General features: G+C 48.4%; 8 protein-coding genes across 8 annotated transcripts in view; 7 read left to right on the forward strand and 1 right to left on the reverse strand.

The window, feature by feature from the left end:
- Pmar_PMAR012004 (hypothetical protein) overlaps window positions 1-2,153 on the forward strand; it is a gene marked incomplete at both ends in the record, with an annotated part of 3,230 nt that extends 1,077 nt beyond the window's left edge. Inside the window, 4 exons of the mRNA XM_002766233.1 lie at window positions 230-398; window positions 587-744; window positions 822-1,328; window positions 1,473-2,153. Coding sequence (XP_002766279.1) covers window positions 230-398; window positions 587-744; window positions 822-1,328; window positions 1,473-2,153 — 1,515 coding nt within the window. The remainder of the gene's footprint in view (window positions 1-229; window positions 399-586; window positions 745-821; window positions 1,329-1,472) is intronic.
- A 2,555-nt stretch (window positions 2,154-4,708) lies between these two features.
- Pmar_PMAR012005 (merozoite surface antigen 2, putative) lies at window positions 4,709-4,917 on the forward strand (the record flags this gene model as incomplete). Its single annotated transcript, XM_002766234.1, has 1 exon — window positions 4,709-4,917. A coding segment is annotated over one exon (209 nt), but the record flags the coding sequence as incomplete, so codon positions are not given.
- A 1,159-nt stretch (window positions 4,918-6,076) lies between these two features.
- On the forward strand, window positions 6,077-9,136 carry Pmar_PMAR012006 (hypothetical protein; the record flags this gene model as incomplete). Its single annotated transcript, XM_002766235.1, has 5 exons — window positions 6,077-6,253; window positions 6,306-6,398; window positions 6,441-8,239; window positions 8,936-8,990; window positions 9,069-9,136. Exons 1-5 carry the CDS (start codon window positions 6,091-6,093, stop codon window positions 9,134-9,136), a joined length of 2,178 nt encoding a protein of 725 aa, XP_002766281.1. The 5' UTR covers window positions 6,077-6,090.
- Window positions 9,137-12,519: 3,383 nt separating this feature from the next.
- On the forward strand, window positions 12,520-12,759 carry Pmar_PMAR012007 (conserved hypothetical protein; the record flags this gene model as incomplete). Its single annotated transcript, XM_002766236.1, has 1 exon — window positions 12,520-12,759. The coding sequence occupies one exon, from the start codon at window positions 12,520-12,522 to the stop codon at window positions 12,757-12,759; it is 240 nt and encodes a 79-aa protein (XP_002766282.1).
- A 2,905-nt stretch (window positions 12,760-15,664) lies between these two features.
- Window positions 15,665-15,970, forward strand: Pmar_PMAR012008 (hypothetical protein; the record flags this gene model as incomplete). Its single annotated transcript, XM_002766237.1, has 1 exon — window positions 15,665-15,970. A coding segment is annotated over one exon (306 nt), but the record flags the coding sequence as incomplete, so codon positions are not given.
- Window positions 15,971-17,917: 1,947 nt separating this feature from the next.
- Window positions 17,918-18,247, forward strand: Pmar_PMAR012009 (hypothetical protein; the record flags this gene model as incomplete). Its single annotated transcript, XM_002766238.1, has 1 exon — window positions 17,918-18,247. The coding sequence occupies one exon, from the start codon at window positions 17,918-17,920 to the stop codon at window positions 18,245-18,247; it is 330 nt and encodes a 109-aa protein (XP_002766284.1).
- A 297-nt stretch (window positions 18,248-18,544) lies between these two features.
- Pmar_PMAR012010 (hypothetical protein) lies at window positions 18,545-21,473 on the forward strand (the record flags this gene model as incomplete). Its single annotated transcript, XM_002766239.1, has 4 exons — window positions 18,545-18,655; window positions 19,298-19,447; window positions 19,516-19,608; window positions 19,767-21,473. 4 exons carry the CDS (start codon window positions 18,545-18,547, stop codon window positions 21,471-21,473), a joined length of 2,061 nt encoding a protein of 686 aa, XP_002766285.1.
- Window positions 21,474-22,354: 881 nt separating this feature from the next.
- On the reverse strand, window positions 22,355-23,126 carry Pmar_PMAR012011 (hypothetical protein; the record flags this gene model as incomplete). Its single annotated transcript, XM_002766240.1, has 2 exons — window positions 22,355-22,470; window positions 22,526-23,126. 2 exons carry the CDS (start codon window positions 23,124-23,126, stop codon window positions 22,355-22,357), a joined length of 717 nt encoding a protein of 238 aa, XP_002766286.1.
- Between the last annotated feature and the right edge of the window lie 1,022 nt (window positions 23,127-24,148).

Raw genomic sequence — 24,148 nt, forward strand, 5'->3', positions numbered from 1 at the left:
ACAGAGGGCGCAGTCCGCACAGGCAAGAGAAAATACGGTAAGACACGATTAGTTTCTCACATGGTATCTTTACTCATCCGCAAAGATGCCGATTGCTCTCGCTCGCCCGTCTCAGATGCGGTACATGCTCATAAGTTGATAAAGTTCACAGTGAACGTTGTCTCGGTTTATGACGGAGCAAACGCTATTCGAGAATAGATATATATTCCATATTATGAGATTATCTCAGGTGAGCATCTGTGTTTTCTCGGTCCCGATGACTCTCCATCTCTCCTTCATTGGCTGCTTGCTCTTCGCGGTCCCCGGCGCGGCTAAACTAAGACGCCTTCAAGTCTCTACCACTGACGCTCCCACCTACAGTCCTGGAGCTCGACAGCGTTGTGATCTTTACTGCCAAAGTAAGGTTGCTCTTTGGAGACTCACTGCTTTCTGATGTTCCTCGTCTGTAGTTCAGAACGGGTCGCCGAGCTATTGCAAGTATTGGTTATCTCCTCCAGTCTGCCAGGCGGGGGATCAGCCTTGCTCGCCTGACGTGTGTGATGGTAGGACCATTGCTGCATTCTACTGTCCTGAATGTTTCTCTCAGTTCCACCTGAAGCTACTGTACCGTCCTTGTCCACACCACCGTCGACTGACTCGGAAACCTGCGACCGTTATTGTCAAAGCTTGAATGGCCCTGCGAGTTACTGTAAATGGTGGCAGTCGCCTGCTGTTTGTCAATTCGGTGACCAGTTCTGTGGTGATGTGACTACGTGTGATCCGACCGCTCCGACTACATCATCAACGTCCTCGATCACTTCTTCGACCGGCTTCACGACAAGCACTCCGATCGTTCCTACTACCACGCCTGTGGCTCCTACTACAACACCGATCGTTCCTACTACAACGCCTGTGGCTCCTACTACAACACCGATCGTTCCTACTACAACGCCTGTGGCTCCTACTACAACACCGATCGTTCCTACTACAACGCCTGTGGCTCCTACTACAACACCGATCGTTCCTACTACCACGCCTGTGGCTCCTACTACAACACCGATCGTTCCTACTACCACGCCTGTGGCTCCTACTACAACACCGATCGTTCCTACTACCACGCCTGTGGCTCCTACTACAACACCGATCGTTCCTACTACAACACCGATCGTTCCTACTACCACGCCGATCGTTCCTACTACAACGCGTGTAGCTCCTACTACCACGCCTGTGGCTCCTACTACCACGCCTGTGGCTCCTACCACAACACCGATCGTTCCTACTACCACGCCGATCGTTCCTACTACTACGCCTGTGGCTCCTACTACCACGCCTGTGGCTCCTACCACAACGTCTGCGGCTCCTACTACTACGCCTGTGGCTCCTACTACTACACCGATTGTTCCCACTAGTACGCCTGTGGCTCCTACTACAACACCGATCGTTCCTACTACCACGCCTGTGGCTCCTACTACTACACCGATTGTTCCCACTAGTACGCCTGTGGCTCCTACTACCACGCCTGTGGCTCCTACTACTACGCCTGTGGCTCCTACTACTACGCCTGTGGCTCCAACTACTACACCGATCGTTCCTACTACAACGCCTGTGGCTCCTACTACAACGCCTGTGGCTCCTACTACAACACCGATCGTTCCTACTACCACGCCGATCGTTCCTACTACCACGCCGATCGTTTCTACTACAACGCCTGTGTCTCCTACTACAACACCGATCGTTTCTACTACCACCCCTGTGGCTCCTACCACTACGCCTGTGGCTCCTACTACTACACCGATTGTTCCTACTACCACGCCTGTGGCTCCTACTACAACACCGATCGTTCCTACTACAACGGCTGTGGCTCCTACTACAACACCGATCGTTCCTACTACAACACCGATCGTTCCTACTACAACGCCAGTGGCTCCTACTACCACGCCTGTGGCTCCTACTACCACGCCTGTGGCTCCAACTACCACGCCGATCGTTCCAACGGCCACGCCTGTGGCTCTGACGACGACGATTCCTACTACAACACTCTCGGGGCCCATCTTTGGGAGCGATGGAGATGTTACCACTCAAGCTGGCGAGTGCGACTCTTACTGTTTCTTACTCAACGGTGTGGGGAGCTACTGCAAGTCTTGGCTCAGTCCTCCCGTATGCCAACTTGGTAACCAACCTTGCACTGCAGCCGATTGCGCTGTATCAACTACATCGATATCGAATCCGGCAACAACGACTGAGGGCATCCTGTTCGGAGGAGATGCCGATTCTACCACTGTTGAGGAAACGACCACTGCCACCGCGGGGGTATCGACCACATCTGATGCTGGTCAAAGTATTACCTCGACAAGTGGCCCTCAGACTTCGACGATTGCCATGACAACGGGTGCTAGTGTTGCGTCATCAACTGGCGAAGTGCCTACCATCTGGTCTCCGATGACAGGACCGGATGCTGTTTGTGATCGCAACTGTATTTTGATCAATGATGATTCATCCTCGTATTGCAAGTACTGGTTGTCTCCTCCTGTCTGCCAAGGAGGGAACCAGTTATGTGATTGCGAGGCTGCTAGACTTCGTTAATTTGGCGAGTCTAAATTTGAGGTGTGTGGACCGCCTCATTCGTATATCTTTAGGTGGGTACCTCATCTTCATTCACGATTCATCATAGTAATACTGAGTAGTTCTCGCCCATGGTTTGCTTAGCGACACGTATTCACATGCATCCTCTCAAAAGGCAGGCTCCTTGTGTTCATTACCAGGGAAAGTCGCTCCACGGCGTTCGAGTGCGCCTCTTAGCCGAGACTAGACAATTGATAGAATTGAAGAAACAATTGGCTGTTGCAGGAGTAATGGAGGAAACGTCGATGCTTGGAGTCTCCAAGTTGGGGAATTCGGGAGTTTACGTTCGAATGAGACGAGCCTTTTCTGACGATTTTTGAAGAGGGTGTGAAAACAGACGTAAATATGTGGAGAAAGAATTGATCACCACGACAAGACATTGGAGGCTCAAGACGAGGATCGTGTGATGGGTCATTGGGTGTAGAAGTGGAATACACAGGACTCTGAATCCTGTACAATCGGTATAATTGATTTTCTTGCTATAATTGTTTTGGGGATTCGCAGCCGGAAGATTTTACTGATTAGCCCGCCCGGCACGGCAAGATATTTGTGGAGTGTATCTTGGTTGGGTTGTCCGTGAAAACAGTGAATCCTGGAAATGGTGAACCGGAATAAATTTCCCGCGAACCCTGATAACGGTGAAGGAGCTAGCGCGCGCCACGAGTGCGCGCCAACAGAAGTTCATGCCGAGATCCCCTTACGTCATATGTGTTGTAATCGACCGGTTGGTGTAGTGGTTAGGCGTTGTAGTTAGTTACCGACTGTTCAAGGTACAAATCGTGTGATCATCATGGTAATTTTGTAATTGAGACGCGGTTCAACCAGACCAGCTCAAACCAGTAAGCTTGCCTAACTCAGCTGGCACGCCTCCTTAGCAGTTACTCCGGGTCCACGAGCTGTAATACAATGCTATCCAGGAGCTCAGTATAGAGGTTGTATTTGTTCATGCTCAAGAGGAACAGGCATTAGGATCTGTTTCCTCATGCATTGCTGTTTATCCTTGTGGTACTGCCAGAATTGTTCATCAACAAGGTTCCCATACTTCTTCTATAGTCACTACTTTGGACTCAAACGCTTTGCTTATGGCAATCGCGTATCTCAGCTAGTTGGTTACGGATTGAGAACTCACTCCCTCGTTTTGGAAGATCCATTATGGAACAGTGGAACAGAAGACAAAATATTTGATCAAAACACGGATTTCCGAATCCCGAAGCCCGAAGAAAGAGCACCATTCAGTACTTCGGAAGTGCTACTTCCTATCCACAACCATGGCATAGTGAAACTCGAAAGCTATTACTAGACCGTTCGTGTTGCTCCTACTTTTGAAAAGTCGCTTCAAGACACGCAACGAAGAACCAGGCCTGAAAAAGATGACAATCTGTATAATATGTGCTCCGACCCTCAGTGGTCCGTAGCGCTGCGGTTGCTCGAGCAAGCTGACTACTCAAACATTAAATCGGAGACGGATCATTGAAAGTTGAATTGGTTCGGGAAGGAGTGGTAGAAAAATTACTGATATTAAGGATACTGGTGCGGGCGAGTTTGTTGTTCACTATCGTCAGGCTTTCACCCGCTTTAGTGGGAGAAAAAGTCCCTTCAACGGATTCACTCGCCCTTCACCTTTCCCAGGATTCACTGTTTCCAGGCGGGACCTCTTGGTTGCTAGATGCTGTCAGTGTCGTGAGTTATGGACTGACATCAACGCTGTGAGAACTCACCTTATTTCTTCAGCTTGATTCACCTTACCTTCATTATGGTACTCCCATGCGTCGCCTTTATCTTATCCATATGTTTGTTTTCTCATGGCTCTAGTCGTATGAGGAGGGCTCAAAGCGCATCCTCTTCTACCCCGCCATCCACAACGCCCGAGAATCGCCAAGTATGCGATTATTACTGTCAGAGTGAGGCAGCTTCTGTCTTGAGAAGTTTGGATCCACTTGGTTTCTCAAGATCTCAACGGCCCATCGAGCTATTGCAAGTACTGGCAGTCTCCTCCTGTTTGCCAAGTAGGGAACCAACCGTGCTCGGTTGACGTTTGCGAAGGTGAACTCCATGTGCGCAGTACTGTCGTGTATTTTATATCTTCCTCAGTTCCCGATGGTACGAGTACTGCCTTCGGTTCAACGACTACTACGATAGTTTCAACAACCCCTACTGCAACCTCAATGGCTCCGACTAGTGCAATAGCATCTACAACTCCTCCCATCCCCTCAACAACTCCTATGGGCCCTTCAACTACTCAGACGCCTGTGACTACTACAACGTCGCCGCCTGTTACGACCGCAACATCAGTGGCTTCAACCAGTTTCCCACCGAGTTCTACGACCCTGCGGGTTATTCCCAGAGCAACTCCGGTGGTTCCCAGAGGACCGCCTGTGAATCCCGGCCCACCGTCGCCAATTCCTAAGGCAACGCCGGTGATTCCTAGCGTCAGACCTGATATTCCGGCAGCGCCACCTGTTAACCCTCCTGGACTGCGTTGATTGTGTAATGCTTGCTCAGGATGACCATACGTATATCCGGAAATGGACCTCCATCTCTTTTTCATCTACTCTTTGAGCGTCTTTCTAATTGACTAGATCGTAAATCGATCCGGACATCCATATGCATCGATTCCGCATGATACTTTGTTGAGTGTGGAGTCATCTAGGATAAAAGAGCGTAAAAAGTCGTTGCTCCGCGTATATAAAGTGAGCTCTCGGTAATTGAGCGTCAAAATTCTCACGCCTGGTGAATCCTTGCTGATTTTCGTGGCACATTGGTAAAACAGCAAACGCCATGCGTTGCGACCTCTGTGAATCCTGTCGTAATATGGTGCGGGATATAACACCCACATTTCAAATAATTCCTTGAGCTCTCACGCATGAGATTGAATAGAGCTTTAGATGCGCTCATTAACCACATTTGGTCGATCTCACGAAGTAAAATCGATTTTTATAGAGGAGTAGATTACGGAAGTTATTGAGGGAATCTGATCGACGGTTCGACAATCACCGTCTTGAAGTATCGCGGACAATATACTCGTGACAAATCCGTAACCGATATCCGATGAGATTGCTGCGGTTCACACGCTTATAGCAATATGCTAGAATCCCAACAGTAAAATCAATCAGAATATCCTTAAAACCAGTGTATGTATGTATTTGTGAGTACGAGACTGGTTCATAATTACCAGATATCTCGACCACCTAGGTGACTACTAAGGCGCCTGGGATAGTTGACCGAAGTGTCTTAGAGATGAGCTACGAGAAGTTCGTAGAATTCGCCTACAAGCGCTTTATAGGAGGCCTTTGGGCTCTGTGATCGTGATCGATTCGTGGCACTTCCGCAGTCGAAAGAGTGCCACATTTAGCTCGCCCATAACGGGAAGATATGCACAGAGCGTATCTTGACAGCGAAAGTCGATTATCGGATACATGTGGACTCCTTGTCTTTCCATATATGAAGGTCGATCTATCGTAGCCTGGATTCTTGCAGCTTTCCAAACTCATGTTCCACATCATGGTTCTTCGCGTCGCTGCAGTCTTGTTCGTGACTAGTATTTCGCAGGGCTCCAGTGACCTGAGGAGACTACAGACCTTACCCTCCAGTACCCCGCCTATTTCCAGCACTACCCCTGAAAATCGCCAAGTATGCGACTACTACTGCCAATGTGAGGCCACTTTGGTTCCGATCGATTGATTTGTACATCGCTGTTCTGTCAGATCTCAATGGTCCTTCGAGCTACTGCAAATACTGGCAATCTCCTCGTGTCTGCCAAGGTGGAGATCAGCCGTGCTCCATCGATGTTTGTGATGGTAGGGCCGATCTGTGAGCTGGTATGGAATGCATTGTTTCAGTTCCCGATGGTGCTACTATTGCCCCTATTCCAACGCCTTCTCCTGTTGATGCCGAAGCATGTGATCAATACTGTATGCTTCTCAATGGTCCATCAAGTTATTGTAAGTATTGGCAGTCCCCTTCGGTCTGCCTGTACGGCGACCAGCCTTGTGATGACGTGAGCACCTGTCAAGCCCCTATCGTCGGTTTTACGACCTTCGACTTGGACGGAGATCAGCACGTCGGTCCTTCAGCTGCATGCGATCTGTACTGCCAAGGGTTGAACGATGACGAGAGCTACTGCAAACACTGGCAGAATCCTGCAGTTTGTCATTCTGGCGACCAACCATGTGGACCAACTGTATGCGATCCCATTGATACGACCGCAGTCGTCTCGACCACTGCAGTGTCCACTGCCCCGGCCTCATCCAGCCCGACGACGACTCTTGTCACGACACTGGCTCCGACTACTACAACTGCTGTTGTCACTACTACTTCCGCTGGTACCTCCGTATCTCCGACGACTGTTTCTGCCATCTTTGGTGGGGACTCGGATCCAACGACTCCCGAGTCAAGCGAGTGTGACCTCTACTGCAGGTCTCTGAACGGAGACGATAGTTATTGCAAGTCCTGGCTGAGTCCTCCTGTATGCCATAAGGGTGATCAGCGATGTGATCCATCTACCTGCATTGTGGAGACCCCCGAGCCAATCTTTGGTGGAGATGCGGAGACAACTACCGCTACCTCTACAACGGATGACAATGCCGCGTGCGATCATTATTGTAAACTTCTCAATGGTGAGGCTAGCTATTGCAAGCAATGGCAAACTCCTGCCGTTTGCCTCTATGGCGATCAGCCCTGTGATGACGCCAACATATGTAGATCACCAATAGAAGGCATCACCACTGCCGACTTGGATGGTGACAATCATACCGGTGAATCTTCCGCCTGTGACGCATATTGCAAGGGCCTGAACGGTGTCACAAGTTACTGTAAGTACTGGCAGCATCCTGCCGTTTGTCTTGATGGTGATCAGCCTTGCGGACCCTCTGTTTGTGATCCCTCATCGACGACTTCCAGCCTCACTTCAGAGCCAGTCTCTACTACGACTTCAACCGAAGCGACTACTCCCACGACTACAACAGTTCTGACTTCAGCCACGACCACAGTCGCTACCACAGTTAGCTCTACTACGGGCAGCGACTCTGCCACCATTTCTACAACTCCAGGGGACCCTCTGTTTGGTGGGGACGCTGATACATCAACATCTCCGGCGGTCGATGAAGGTTACGTTTGTGATCGCTATTGCCAGCTGCTGAATGGTCCGGAGAGTTACTGCAAGTTCTGGCAGTCTCCTGCCGTTTGTCAATATGGAGACCAGCCATGTGGTGATGTTACAACATGCTCGTCGCCAATCATTGGCACTTCAACTTATGACTTGGTTGGTGATCAACACGACGGTTCTTCATCGGCCTGCGACTCATACTGCCAAGGGCTGAACGACGACTCGAGCTATTGCAAATACTGGCAGAATCCCGCAGTTTGTCTTGGCGGTGACCAACCTTGTGGTCCGTCAATATGCGATCCTACAACTTCGACTGCCTCGGCCTCCACTTCATCGACTCCGCCTTCATCCGTATCTTCTACTACGCCGGGGACTTCTCAATCGGTGGCCACCACGTCACTCGTCTTCGGAGGTGACTCAGATTCGAGCACCGAGGTCTCTAATGGGTGCGACACCTACTGTAAGGCTCTGAACGATGAGTCCAGTTACTGCAAGTACTGGTTGGATCCTCCAGTCTGCCAAAGTGGAGATCAGGTGTGTGACCCCTCTGTTTGCTGAACATAGCAGAACAGCGACGTATATTCCTTCCCGTCTCCGATAGCATTCCATTCAACGTATTCGATATATCCTCTCAGCATGTTGCTGATTTTTTGCACGTATAAATGCTACCGTATTACACTATAAAAACTCTACTCCATTAGATGTATCCCCACAGATCATTTTGTATATCTCATCTCAGTGTTCGTGATTCATGGAATCATTGACCAGAACCACCATGTTGAGTTTGAGATTCTGAAACGACCTGAGACGCCAGGAGAATACTAGTTTACCGAAAAAGTTCTCGTGATTGTCGATAGACGTTGAGCATCATTAAACTCTAGCTACTAGAGCACATGCCAAGAGTGTGTTAGTGACCGATTACTATACATTCTTTTCAGCGTTGCAGTCAGTAATGATTATAGAATATTGAGTAGTATCATCGTTGTCACGCGTATGGGTAATGAACTATCATCTATCACCTAGATATCGACATCAACCCAACCATGATGGTGTGAGGCTGGCTTACACAGGGAATATGTTTACAAACGCGCTCAGACTATTTGGTTCGCTGTCGACTGACCCAAGCTTATCATCGACACTGTTTCGTCGGCTTGTCAGAACATCAATATGAATTCGAGTGTCCAGCGGCAGACGGTTTTCTCTTGGGGAGTCTGCTTCGTGATATTTCAGGCGCGTGACAGGGCTGTCACTGTATGGATGTCGGTTCGACGAGAGAGCGGAAAGTGTACAAGAGTTTGCCAAGATATCCAAAATTTGGATTCCAAATGGAGTTTCTAGGGTGGAATGTGGATATCTCAATCAGGTCACATGAACATTCCGCACAGATCCCTGCTAATAGTGAATGAGAATGCTAAGATGATCAGTAAGTGAAATTTGTGACATCCTATCAGGAGTAGCCTCCTCATGATTATATTAAGTATCAACCACTGATGAGGTGTGAGTGGTGAACACACAGGTTGATATCTCTCATGGAATCTCCACTCATCTGCAAGGATTCGCGATACTCTCGCTCGCCTTCGGTTACGATAGCCAACTGAGCCGTCCATGTATCAATCCAGTCCATCTTTGGCCTGCAGGAGGTCTCAGAACCATCTGGGCCATGGTTTCTGTCAGATTGTCTTCCGATCTATTCATGATTCATCGCCTATCCCTAGCCGTCAGCACGCTCCTCTTGGCCACTGGTGACGCAGGTCTCAGAAGACTCCAGTTTTCGACCGGTGTAATACAATCCGGCAATCGCAACTTTTTGCTAATATTGCGGATTTGCCGAATGCTATAATTTCTGACAGTCTCACTTTTTTGCTCTTTTGTATGTGCTGCTTCCTCAGTTACAAAGTAGCAACCACATTTACAACCGGGCAATTTCTGGTATAGGTTTTAGCAACCCAATGTTGAAAGTAGCAAATCCAAAAGTGTTTTCCAGCAAGTCGCTCTTTTTTGCTCTTTTTTTGCTGCATTGTATATTTCCTCGGAATGTTTTACACGCTGGCACTTTTGCCCAAGTGGGCTTCGCCCGCACGTTTTCGTTATTCTGGCAAGTTGTACTCATTTGCTGTTTGATATGTTTTGCGTTGTAATTACATGGTCTGGCATATTTCAAGGTTTGCCCTTGTGTGATGTTCCTGCATGAAATATACAAATCGGCAGTTGCCGGTATGTGACAACGCTGCGCTACTTTTATGTTTCGGCTATTTGCTCTCTTGTAACTTACGCCCTGCGAGAATATATACTAGCGTTTTGCTCACTCGCTCAAACTCCGTCTCTGTTAGCGTTATTAGCAAACTTGTTATTTTGCATTATTCGTACGAGCAATATACAATCGAGCAAACATAGTTATGGGATAGCGTTTCTCGTTCGATTACGGTATTACGCCTTATATCTTACGCTCCAGAACATGCTCATGCCCTGTGCACTTACTAAGTATCTTATCTATCAAAGGTGTCACACTTTGTGTCTCACTTAAAGCGAGTCACTTAGTATCGGGTCCAAGCGTGATAGCACTCTAGTGAGATATATCATTCACTCCCAAGTCAGCGCGAGTTATGATCAATGCTGAATACCAAAAACATGATTACTCTTGCACGTCGCGATTAAATAAGATGAGATAACAGTTAAATTGAGTCCCATCTACGAGTATCCTCTCTCTTGTTGTATCGTATCAGTTGTGTCTCATGGTTTGGTACGATTGTACGTATTGACGACTCAACAATACCCACAAGTTGAACCCTTGAGTAGGCATTAGGTAAGTATTACGGGCAATTTTGACATTGTGGCACTTATCGGAGTGCCTCTAAGGAGCTATTATTATGGACTGTGCAGAGATGTAGAAGAATTGTACAGGGGAAACGCAACATGGACAGAATTACTAGATATGAACTCTACAGCCCTTCGCACACAATATTCACTCCCGGGCTCCACTAGAGTTACTATGAGGGGTTGCATAAGAAGCATATTGAGGAACGTGCAAATTTTTCTCTACCAATCACCGAGACAGTTACTTATAGCAACTACAACAGCTGAGCACCACTGAGGTGCCTACCTTACTGCGAGTGCGTACATGGTCGCTAGTCTCCAGTGATGGGAGAAACTTCTTCGATTCCTCACGCTCGTCCTCTTTCGACCGCTTGTGCTGCAATTCTTTTGCCGCGTGGCTCTCGTACTCCTCCACCAATAAAATAACATTGGTGTTAGACGAGTACTTTCGCACTATCTCCTCACATCTGGTACCTCGGGAGAACTTGTTCAGCGCCGGGTAGATGCGGAGTGCTAACTTAGCACTGCTAAGCCAGCCTGCCTCTTTCCTCGATAATTTCGATGTTCGCGAGGGGCATCTTTCTGCAATGACCAGTATTTGCTCAGACCACCGAAGAGCATAATAGGCCACGTAAGGATCAGGATGCGTGTATGAAAGTCACGACATCTCGCATGGGCACCACTGGGGTGCCTGCAATACAGCACTACACTGCAGATGAGTGATCCACGTTGATCCAAATGAGTGATCTCGGATCACTCAGTACGAGTGATTCCGCCCAATACGAACTACCACGTAAACACAAATCCTCTCCCTCGTTGTTCTGTGACCATGTGCGAACTGCAATGATGTGGAAAATATGAAAATCCAACGAACCCTTAACGAACCTAAGTCTTTACTAACGAGTCGTTAGTAACGACCTACTACCACCTACAATAGTCCATCCATCATTCTCCCAGTGCTGCAACTATACTTATCTATATCGACAGAACCAAAGAACTTTGCAAAATAGCCACCACTCAGAGACTTCGAAACTATAATGCAATGCTCAACACAATCACCAATGACCCACCATTGGTGGGCCACCAAGGTTAGAATCTCGCGTGCGAAATTTCAATTTCTTCTTCCGATTGTAGAACAGCAAAAATTTGCTCCATTGCGGGGTTGTCCATTCGTAAAGCGGCAAATTGCTACTCTGAAAAGTAGCAATTTGCTCAATAGTAGAAGGAGCAATTTATCGGGTTGCCCCTTCTTTGAGCAAAATTGCTCAATTTTGTCACATAGTAGCACTTCACATAGCGGCAGCTTTTATATATTCTAGCAATTTTCTGAAATATAAACAAGCAAACGATATTCATTCGAGCAGTTTCTGTTATACAAAATGGCAAATTTGCGTTTTTGTGAAGCGAATTTTGCTACTTTGCTCTTCTGTATATCAGCCATAGCATTTTTACACACTAGCACAACAGCAAAAGCCGCAGGAAATATACATTCCAGCTAATTAGCACTTTTTTGCTATTTGCTCCTTTGCTATTTTGTAACTGAGCCGTTTTCGACTACAACCTCTTCACCGACTACTGACCTGGATGACCGTGAGCGTTGTAACCTCTATTGCAAAAGTGAGGTTGAAGTCCGTCTATTACGGCTCTCAACTTGAGATCTCCGGTTCTCCATTTCAGTTGAAAACGGGGCCGCAAGCTACTGCAAACATTGGCTGACCCACCCAGTGTGCATGACAGGGAATCAACCTTGCTCGGCAGATGTTTGTGATGGTAACGTGCGAAATGTGGAGTCTTGTGGTCCCATTATGATATGTAGCTAACCGTTCCTCCTCAGTTCGACCTGGTGCTACGATTCCACCTCGACCTACGCCCCCCAAGGAAACTGCCGATGCCTGTGATCGGTACTGTCAAGATCTCAATAATCCCGCAAGTTATTGCAAGTGGTGGCGGACTCCACCAGTATGCCACTTGGGTAATCAGTTCTGTGGCAGTCTAGCTGTATGCGAACCTACGACTACAACTACGACTACAACTACGACTACGACTACGACTACGACTACGACTACAACTACAACTACAACTACAACTACAACTACAACTACAACTACGACTACGACTACGATAACAAGTACGACAACTACTTCTACAACTACTACTGCGTCTGCTCTCACAACCACTACGACTCAGCCTACATCAACCTTTGTTTTCACGCCATCTTCAGCAACTCCTACAACTACTGAAACCATGACAACTACATCCGTAATCCCTACCAGTTCGCCCACGACTTCAACACCGCGTGTTATCCCCAGTGCAACGCCAGTTATTCCCAGCGCAACGCCAGTTATCCCTAGCGCCACGCCTGACATCCCTAGTGCAACACCCAATATCCCTGCATCGCCATCTGTCAACCCTCCTGGGTTGCGGTAACCGTTTGGTAGTTCAAGTTAGTTGTTTACGGTGGCGATGCGCATATCTGAGGAAGATGCTTCACTTCTCGTTCTTCGCCAACCTAAGACCATTTTTTTGCATGTCAGATTCGTAAACCGATTCAAACCCGTAGTCTTTCATTCAATCCCAGTTGGTGTCGTGTTTGTAGTGTTATTCACAATAAATACCCTCGAGACGAACACATTCCGAAAAACGGTGACATGGATACTTCTGAGTGCACTAACTGTGTTGAGTTCATCAGTGCCATAGCGCCCCTATGGGTTGCTGATTTCCGCAAGTGTTGGATGGGACGCGGGAATTCGCATAATAAGGTGATCCGCAACGGCTCCACTACGATAAAGTTTATATGACTGAGTCATGTAGCTTTAATCGTTACCTAAGTCACTGAACGTGTCGCTACCCTTGAATGTGTTCTACTCGAGTCCTGAACGTCATTCAATACTCTGTAACATGTAGACGCTCCCGAATGGCGGTGTCGAACCCGCGACGCGTTTGAGTAGTACAGGTTTCTAGTGTTTGTCCTTGACCCGATATATGAAGCGCACATAACTTGCTACACGTTAGTAACTCGCGGCGTGTAACTATTGTTGCTTCGTCGGTTAGTATTGAGTAACGACGTTCTCTCACTGGTATGGGAACCACCTCACAGACACACTGAGATATTCTCAGTGCATTCTCAGTGAGAATGCATCTGCAGACTATAGCGAAGACAGCCGACAGGCGGTTCTGTAGACAGGCGATTCTGGAATTGATTCTGAGCATCGAAATCGATTTATTGAACGACCCCACTGGAGCGAGCTCATACGTGTCCCGCACCGGCAAGATTCCAGCGTTGAGCTCGCCTGGAACGGGAAGATACTCGGAGAACGAATCTTGACTGCGACGCAATCGTGTAATACACGCTAATGAGCTTAAATGAACTTCCTAATTTAAGCCACGAAGATTCCCGGTCCGTCGTTTTCATACTATTCCGTTTTCAGCCTGTTCCGGCCAGCACTCACCCTATGCTCGTCCGCCTTGCTATAGTCTTGCCTGTACTGGGCTTCTCACAGGACTCTGGTGATCGGAGGAGAATTCAAGGCTTAACTTCAACTACACCACCAGATTCTACCACTCCCGAGAATCGCCAAGTATGCGACTACTATTGCCAATGTAAGCCAGGCATCTAAATTTAACACCAACTCCACTCTTTTATCAGATCTCAACGGTCCTTCGAGCTACTGCAAATACTGGCAATCTCCTCGTGTCTGCCAAGGTGGAGATCAGCCGTGCTCCATCGATGTTTGTGATGGTAAAGCCGATCTGTGAGCTGATATGAAATACACTTCTTCAGTTCCCGATGGTGCTACTATTGCCCCTATTCCAACGCCTTCTCCTGTTGATGCCGAAGCATGTGATCGATACTGCATGCTTCTTAATGGTCCATCAAGTTATTGTAAGTATTGGCAGTCCCCTTCGGTCTGCCTGTACGGCGACCAGCCTTGTGATGACGTGAGCACCTGTCAAGCCCCTATCGTCGGTTTTACGACCTTCGACTTGGACGGGGATCAGCACGTCGGTCCTTCAGCTGCATGCGATCTGTACTGCCAAGGATTGAACGATGACGAGAGCTACTGCAAACACTGGCAGAATCCTGCAGTTTGTCATTCTGGCGATCAACCATGTGGACCAACTGTGTGCGATCCCACTGATACGACCGCAGTCGTCTCGACCACTGCAGTGTCCACTGCCTCGGCCTCATCCAGCCCGACGACGACTCTTGTCACGACATTGGCTCCGACTACCACAACTGCTGTTGTCACTACTACTTCCGCTGGTACCTCCTTATCTCCGACGACTGTTTCTCCCATCTTCGGTGGGGACTCAGATCCAACGACTCCCGAGTCAAGCGAGTGTGACCTCTACTGCAGGTCTCTGAATGGAGACAATAGTTATTGCAAGTCCTGGTTGAGTCCTCCTGTATGCCAAAAGGGTGATCAGCGATGTGATCCATCTACCTGCATTGTGGAGACCACCGAGCCTATCTTCGGTGGAGATGCGGAGACAACTACCGCTACCTCTACAACTGATGACAATGCGGCATGCGATCATTATTGTAAACTTCTCAATGGTGAGGCTAGCTATTGCAAACATTGGCAAACTCCTGCCGTTTGCATCTACGGCGATCAGCCCTGTGATGACGCTAACGTATGTAGATCGCCAATAGAAGGAGTCACCACTGCCGACTTGGATGGTGACAATCATACCGGTGAGTCTTCCGCCTGCGACGCATATTGCAAGGGCCTGAACGGTGTCACGAGTTATTGTAAGTACTGGCAGCATCCTGCTGTTTGTCTTGATGGTGATCAGCCTTGCGGACCTTCTGTTTGTGATCTATCAACGACGACATCCAGCCTCGCTTCAGAAGCAGTCTCTACTACGACTTCACCCGAGGAGACTACTATTCCTACGACTACAGCCGCTCCGACTTCAGCCACGACCACAGTCGCTACCGCAGTTAGCTCTACTACGGGCAGCGACTCTGCCATCACCACCACGACTGCAGGAGGCCCATTGTTTGGTGGGGACGCTGATACATCGACATCTCCGGTGGTCGATGAAGGTTACGTTTGTGATTACTATTGCCAGCTGCTGAATGGTCCGGAGAGTTACTGCAAGTTCTGGCAGTCTCCTGCCGTTTGTCAATATGGAGACCAGCCATGTGGTGATGTTACAACATGCTCGTCGCCAATCATTGGCACTTCAACTTATGACTTGGTTGGTGATCAACACGGCGGCTCTTCATCAGCCTGCGACTCATACTGCCAAGGGCTGAACGGCGACTCTAGCTATTGCAAATACTGGCAGAATCCCGCAGTTTGTCTTGGTGGTGACCAACCTTGTGGTCCGTCAATATGCGATCCTACAACTTCGACTGTCCCGGACTCCACTTCGTCGACTCCGCCTTCATCCGTATCGACCACTACGTCGGGAACTTCTCAGTCGGGGGCCACCACGTCACTCGTCTTCGGAGGCGACTCAGATTCGACCACCGAGGCCTCCAATGGGTGCGACACCTACTGTAAGGCTCTGAACGATGAATCCAGTTACTGCAAGTACTGGTTGGATCCTCCAGTCTGCCAAAGTGGAGATCAGGTGTGTGACCCTTCTGTTTGTTGAACATCAGATCGGCGACGTATATTTCTTTCCGTCTCGGATAGGATTCCATTCAACTTATTCGATATATCCTCTCAGCATGTTGCTGATTTTTTGCACGTATGAATGCTACCGTATCACTCTATAAGAACTCTACCTCAGATGTATCCCCACAGATCATTTTGTATATCTCATCTCAGAGTTCGTGATTCATAGAATCATCGACCAGGATCACCATGTTGAGTTTGAGATTCCAATACGACCTGAGGCGCGAGGAGAATAATATTTTACCGAGGGAGTTCTCGTGATCGTCGACAGACGTGGAGCATCATTGGAGTTTCACCCGTTTTACGTGAAGTGGCGTAAAACTCCGTGAAAAACGCGATATTTGCGACTTGCAATAGCCGTGAAATATGTTTTTCACTAGTGTTTTTCATATCACGGGGGAAAACTCCATTAAACTCTATCTACTAGAGCACAGGTCAGGAGTATATCAGTGACCGATTAGTGAAAATTCTTTTCAGCGTTGCAGTCAATAATGATATTCGAAACGATAGTAGTATTATCGATTTCACGCGTATGGGCAATGAGCTATCATCTGTTACCCTAAATATCGACATCGACTAAGCCATGGTGATGTGAGGTTGGCCTACACAGGGATTATGCTTACACATGCGTTTAGACTATTCGATTCACTGTGAACTGACCAAGCTGTTCATCGACACTGTTTCGCCGGCTCGTCAGAACATCAACGTGAATGTGAGGGTCCAGCGGGAGCCGATGGGCTCTTGGGGAAGTCTGCTTCGTGATATTGGTCCAGGCGCGTGACAGGGCTGTCGCTGTATGGATGCCGATTCGACGAAAGGGCGGAAAGTGTACAGGAGTTTGCCAAGATATCCAAATGGATCCTCTAGGGTGGAATGTGGATGTCTCAATCTGGTCACATAAACATTCCGCACAGATCCCTGCTAATGGTGATTGAGAATGCTCAGAAGTTCAGTAAGTGATATGTGTAACGTTCTACGTTCGGGAGTAGTCTCCTTATGATCAAATTAAGTATCAACCACTGATGAGGTGTGAGTGGTGAACATACCGGTTGATATCTTTCATGGAATCTCCACTCACCTGCAAGGATTCGCGATACTCTCGCTCGCCTCCGGTTACGATAGCCAACTACCGATCCTACCGAACTACCGGTACCAATCCTATCCATCTTCGGCATGCAGCAGGTCTCAGAACCATCGAAACCTTACATTGGTTTCTGTCAGATTGTCTTCCGATCTATTCATGATTCATCGTCTATCCCTAGCCGTCAGCACGCTCCTCTTGGCCACTGGTGACGCAGGTCTCAGAAGACTCCAGTTTTCAACTACAACCTCTTCGCCGACTACTGGCCTGGATGACCGTGAGCGTTGTAACCTCTATTGCAAAAGTGAGATTGAACTTCGTCTATTATGGCTCTCAACTTGAGATCTCCGGTTCTCCATTTCAGTTAAAAACGGGGCCTCAAGCTACTGCAAACATTGGCTGACCCACCCAGTGTGCATGACAGGGAATCAACCATGCTCGGCGGATGTTTGTGATGGTAACGTGCTAAATGTGGAGTGTTGTGGTCCCATTATGATATGTAGCTAACCGTTCCTCCTCAGTTCGACCTGGTGCTACGATTCCACCTCAACCTACGCCCCCCAAGGAGACTGCCGATGCCTGTGATCGGTACTGTCAAGATCTCAATAATCCCGCAAGTTATTGCAAGTGGTGGCGGACTCCACCAGTATGCCACTTGGGTAATCAGTTCTGTGGCAGTCTAGCTGTATGCGAACCTACGACTACAACTACAACTACGACTACGACTACGATAAGAAGTACGACAACTACTTCTATAACCACTTCTACAATTATTTCTACTACGTCTGCTCTCACAACTACTCCGACTCTGCCTACAACAACGTTAGTCTCTACGCCATCTTCGGCAACTCCTACAACTACTCAAACCGTGACAACTACATCCGTAATCCCTACCAGTTCATCCGCGACTTCAACACCGCGTGTTATCCCCAGTGCAACGCCAGTTATCCCCAGCGCAACGCCAGTTATCCCCAGCGCAACGCCAGTTATCCCCAGCGCAACGCCAGTTATCCCTAGCGCCACGCCTGACATCCCTAGTGCAACACCCAATATCCCTGCATCGCCATCTGTCAACCCTCCTGGGTTACGGTAACCGTTTGATAGTTCCTAGTTAGTTGTTTACGGTGGCGATGCGCATATCTGAGGAAGATGCTTCACCTCTCGTTCATCGCCAACCTAAGACCATTTTTTTGCATGTCAGATTCGTAAATCGATTCAAACCCGTAGTCTTACATTCAATCCCAGTTGGTGTCGTGTTTGTAGTGTTATTCACAATAAATACCTCGAGACGAACACATTCCGAAAAACGGTGACATGGATACGTCTGAGTGCACTAACTGTGTTAAGTTCATCAATGCCATAGCGCCCCTATGGGTTGCTGATTTCCGCAAGTGTTGGATGGGACGCGGGAATTCGAATAATAAGGTGATCCGCAACGTCTGCACTACGATAAAGTTTATATGACTGAGTTATGTAACTTTGATCGTTACCAAGGCCACTGAGCGTGTCGCTACTCGGATGTGTTCTACTCGAGTCCTGAACGTCAGTCAATAATCCGATACTCGTAGACGCTCTCAAATGGCGGTGCCGAGCCCGCGACGCGTTTGAGTAGTACAGGTCTCGAGTGTTTGTCCTTGACTCGATATATGAATCGCACATAACTTGCTACACGTTAGTAACTCGCGGCGTGCAACTATTATTGCTTCGTCGGTTAGTGTCGAGTAATGACCTTCTCTCACTAATATGGGAACCACCTCACAGACACACTGAGAATTCATCTGTAGACTAAAGCGAAGGCAGCCGACAGGCGGTTCTGTAGACAGGCAATCCTGGAAATGATTCTAAGTATTGAAATCGGTATATTGAACGACCCCACTGGAGCGAGCTCATACGTGTCCCGCACCGGCAAGATTCCAGCGTTGAGCTCGCCTGGAACGGGAAGATACTCGGAGAACGAATCTTGACTGCGACGCAATCGTGTGATACACGCTAATGAGCTTAAATGAACTTCCTAATTTAAGCCACGAAGATTCCCGGTCCGTCGTTTTCATACTATTCCGTTTTCAGCCTGTTCCGGCCAGCACTCACCCTATGCTCGTCCGCCTTGCTATAGTCTTGCCTGTACTGGGCTTCTCACAGGACTCTGGTGATCGGAGGAGAATTCAAGGCTTAACTTCAACTACACCACCAGATTCTACCACTCCCGAGAATCGCCAAGTATGCGACTACTATTGCCAGTGTAAGCCAGGCATCTAAATTTAACACCAACTCCACTCTTTTATCAGATCTCAACGGTCCTTCGAGCTACTGCAAATACTGGCAATCTCCTCGTGTCTGCCAAGGTGGAGATCAGCCGTGCTCCATCGATGTTTGTGATGGTAAGGCCGATCTGTGAGCTGGTATGAAATGCATTGTTCCAGTTCCCGACGGTGCTACTATTGCCCCTATTCCAACGCCTTCTCCTGTTGATGCCGAAGCATGCGATCGATACTGTATGCTTCTTAATGGTCCATCAAGTTATTGTAAGTATTGGCAGTCCCCTCCGGTCTGCCTCTACGGCGACCAGCCCTGTGGTGACGTGAGCACCTGTCAAGCCCCTATCGTCGGTTTTACGACCTTCGACTTGGACGGGGATCAGCATGTCGGTCCTTCAGCTGCATGCGATCTGTACTGCCAAGGATTGAACGATGACGAGAGCTACTGCAAACACTGGCAGAATCCTGCAGTTTGTCATTCTGGCGATCAACCATGTGGGCCAACTGTATGCGATCCAATTGACACGACCGCAGTCTTCTCGACCACTGCAGTGTCCACTGCCCCGGTCTCGTCCAGCCCGACGACGACTCTTGTCACGACGCTGGCTCCGACTACTACAACTGATGTTGTCACTACTCCTTCCGCTGGTACCTCTGTATCTCCGACGACTGTTTCTGCCATCTTTGGTGGGGACTCGGATCCAACGACTCCCGAGTCAAGCGAGTGTGACCTCTACTGCAAGTCTCTGAATGGAGACGATAGTTATTGCAAGTCCTGGCTGAGTCCTCCTGTATGCCAAAAGGGTAATCAACGATGTGATCCATCTACCTGCATTGTGGAGACCACCGAGCCTATCTTTGGTGGAGATGCGGAGACAACTCCCGTTACCTCTACGACTGATGACAGTGCGGCGTGCGATCATTATTGTAAACTTCTCAATGGTGAGGCTAGCTATTGCAAACAATGGCAAACTCCTGCCGTCTGCCTCTATGGCGATCAGCCCTGTGATGACGCTAACGTATGTAGATCGCCAATAGAAGGAATCACCACTGCCGACTTGGATGGTGACAATCATACCGGTGAGTCTTCCGCCTGCGACGCATATTGTAAGGGCCTGAACGGTGTCACAAGTTATTGCAAGTACTGGCAGCATCCTGCCGTTTGTCTTGATGGTGATCAGCCTTGCGGACCTTCTGTTTGTGATCCCTCAACGACGACTTCCAGCCTCACTTCAGAAGCAGTCTCTACTACGACTTCATCCGAGGCGACTACTCCCACGACTATAACAATTCCGACTCCAGCCACGACCACAGTCGCTACCGCAGTTAGTTCTACTACGGGCAGCGACTCTGCCATCACCACCACGACTGCAGGAGGCCCATTGTTTGGTGGGGACGCTGATACATCGACCTCTCCGGTGGTCGGTGAAGGTTACGTTTGTGATTACTATTGCCAGCTGCTGAATGGTCCGGAGAGTTACTGCAAGTTCTGGCAGTCTCCTGCCGTTTGTCAATATGGAGACCAGCCATGTGGTGATGTTACAACATGCTCCTCGCCAATCATTGGCACTTCAACTTATGACTTGGTTGGTGATCAACACGGCGGCTCTTCATCAGCCTGCGACTCGTACTGTCAAGGGCTGAACGGCGACTCTAGCTATTGCAAATACTGGCAGAATCCTGCAGTCTGTCTTGGTGGTGACCAACCTTGTGGTCCGTCAATATGCGATCCTACAACTTCGACTGCCCCGGACTCCACTTCGTCGACTCCGCCTTCATCCGTATCGTCTACAACGTCGGGGACTTCTCAGTCGGTGGCCACCACGTCACTCGTCTTCGGAGGCGACTCAGATTCGACCATCGAGGCCTCCAATGGGTGCGACACCTACTGTAAGGCTCTGAACGATGAATCCAGTTACTGCAAGTACTGGTTGGATCCTCCGGTCTGCCAAAGTGGAGATCAGGTGTGTGATCCCTCTGTTTGTTGAACATAGCGACGTATATTTCTTTCCGTCTCGGATAGGATTCCATTCAATATGGATAGGATTCCATAGGATTCGATATATCCTCTCAGCATGTTGCTGATTTTTCGCACGTATAAATGCTACCGTATCACACTATAAAAACTCTACCTCCTTAGATGTATCTGCACAGATCATTTTGTATATCTCATCTCAGTGTTCGTGATTCATAGAATGACTGATCAGAACCACTTTTGTTGAGTTGGATATTCTGATATGATATCAGGCGCGAGGGCCGAATATGTGGAGTTACTGTCGCCAGACGTTGAGCACGACTCGATTTTATTCACACACGGAGCGCATAAATCGGTTAGACGGATCACCACCCGTCAATCAGCGACAGCCCGTCCTGGGCTATCGAGCAAGGCTACGTCGCAATAATTGTTAAGGATAATGTCAGCGCTTTCACTGTATATGCCAATTCGATGAAATGCGGAAAGCGTATAAGAATTTGCCCAGATGCCCAGTTGGAGTCTGTATGTTTAAATGTGGACATCACGATCAGATAACCTCCTTATGAAAAAATTCATAACAACGAGAATATTGTTAGCTCGTTCAAATGGACACACTGAGTGAAGCGCAGTGAAGCAAACGGACAAGTACCTATGAACTTATCTTCCCGAATGAAAAACATTCCGAGATGCCCCGCGCACGAATCTTGAACTCCCCATCACGTGCGATGGATTTTCAATGTCTGCGTTTCGAGCAACCATCTCCAATTGATCCATGTATGCGCAAACTCAACTCCGATTTCCAAATAATATTTCGATATCAGACTTGGGCACACAACAACAGTGGTCAAGTATGGTAGGCAAAGGTTATTCTGGTTAACCAGAAAAACAACCAAGTCAATCATCACCATCCTCGGACGCGGCAGCTTCCTCAGCCTCTTCTGCATCATCTTTCGACTCCTCTTCGGGATTCTCGGGAACCACCCAGTCTGTCTCTGTCCGACTATTGGAGCCTAAAGAATGAGAAGACTCGTTTCTAGAACCCCATCCGCGTAGAAGACGACTCACCAGTCGGGCACTTCTGAGTCTTCCCAGAATTACCCTCTGCTCCGCAACAAAAGCCTTCCTTAACACAGCTCTTCATCAGAGCGCATGGACATAGCATCACAGTGACTGGAGTCTGACTACCGCTTTCATTGCGGATGGTGATGACTCTCTCGTTCATAGGCAAGACCGGAGGAGACGCTCCGTTATAATCGGGTGCATCAATAGTGACCACGGGAACTGCATCAACCCCTTTGGGAGGCGCTTCACGGCAAAACTTGAGATAAAGGTCCATGCGGTAGTCGCCTCTCTTCACAATCTCGGTGGTTGGACGCTCACTCACAAGCGACACCAAGTCAGCCCACGACTCTTCAATAAGTGGACAATTATCTCCGTCATCATCAACATAGAACACGTTGAAGTCTCGGTGGACCAGCTCAGGCCAAGCTGTCCTAGCCAGACGACGGATGTCATCAACTCGAGACTTCTCCTTGGTAGCTTCCATACGAGTCCTGAAGACCTCCTTCTGGAAATGGAGCTTCACGGCCAGTTGAGCCTTCTCAGGAACCACATCTGTTTTGTTGCAGTAGGCGGGGTTCGAGAATACACTTGCAGTCTGTTGCATCTTGAGGGTCAAATAGAAGCTAACCCAACTGCAACCACGAACGCCGTCCAATGAGAAGCCGTCAACTGAACTCAACCGCAAAAGCTCAGCCGAATCGGTAATTACGCCAACACTATGCAGCGCCAAATGACGATCAGTAAGAGCGAAACAGGGACAGTCGTAATGATCAGAAATGTGACGTACAGAATTGCCGTCAGTCTATCGTCTACAGCCGAGGTTCTTCAAAGAGCATGACACACACATGATTGAAAGGGACAAAGAAGAAACTGTTAACCATCACGATAACCATCAGTAAAACATAAAGGAATCCTCTCTAACGACTTTCTGGATACAGCGGCACAAGCAAAGGTAGCACAAACAGCTAGTGAACGCAGTTCGCTAGCCGCTTACCAGTCGTAGAACGGTGATCGGGTTTGCATTAGCAGCATCTCAATGAATGATGTATCTAACACCTCCCCTCAGCGTGCCTCACCATCTAGGTCTACACACGATCAATCGACAACCTAATCAATCATGTCTCATTTCTGTATGGGAATCGACCTACTCAATGTGCTACAGAATCGTAAACCGATCGCTCAGCGTACAGTGTCGTGTGTTGTTCTAAGTTCAGTGTAACCAGGGGGGCGAGGACTTTTTGTCCTCCTAGACAAATATCTCTCGCATAAATACGTGTGTTCGGGATCAAACGTGCACAAGTTATCATCGTGATAACACAATAAGGTGAGGACTAGTAAGCTAAGGGAAGTTCCATGGAAGACCTTCATCGTCAATAAGCACCTTTTGTCGAAGTCCAGTAGAGTTGCCCGACTCGACTAATTATTTCATGCCCGACTCAAGTTCACTTGTCTTCCCAAGGTCTCACAACAGTGTTATGTAGCGACTCCGACTTCGAACACAACCTGAGTCTTCTGGGATGAAGATAATTAGGCCCAACAGGGTGCTGCAACCAACCACGACAATCAATTAGAGGGAAACAACAGCAGACGAGGAGGGGAAAAAATAGTCGTTGAAAAACTATTTGT

The sequence above is a fragment of the Perkinsus marinus genome, assembly GCF_000006405.1.
Source record: "Perkinsus marinus ATCC 50983 genomic scaffold scf_1104296973172, whole genome shotgun sequence".
Lineage (NCBI taxonomy): Eukaryota > Perkinsozoa > Perkinsida > Perkinsidae > Perkinsus > Perkinsus marinus.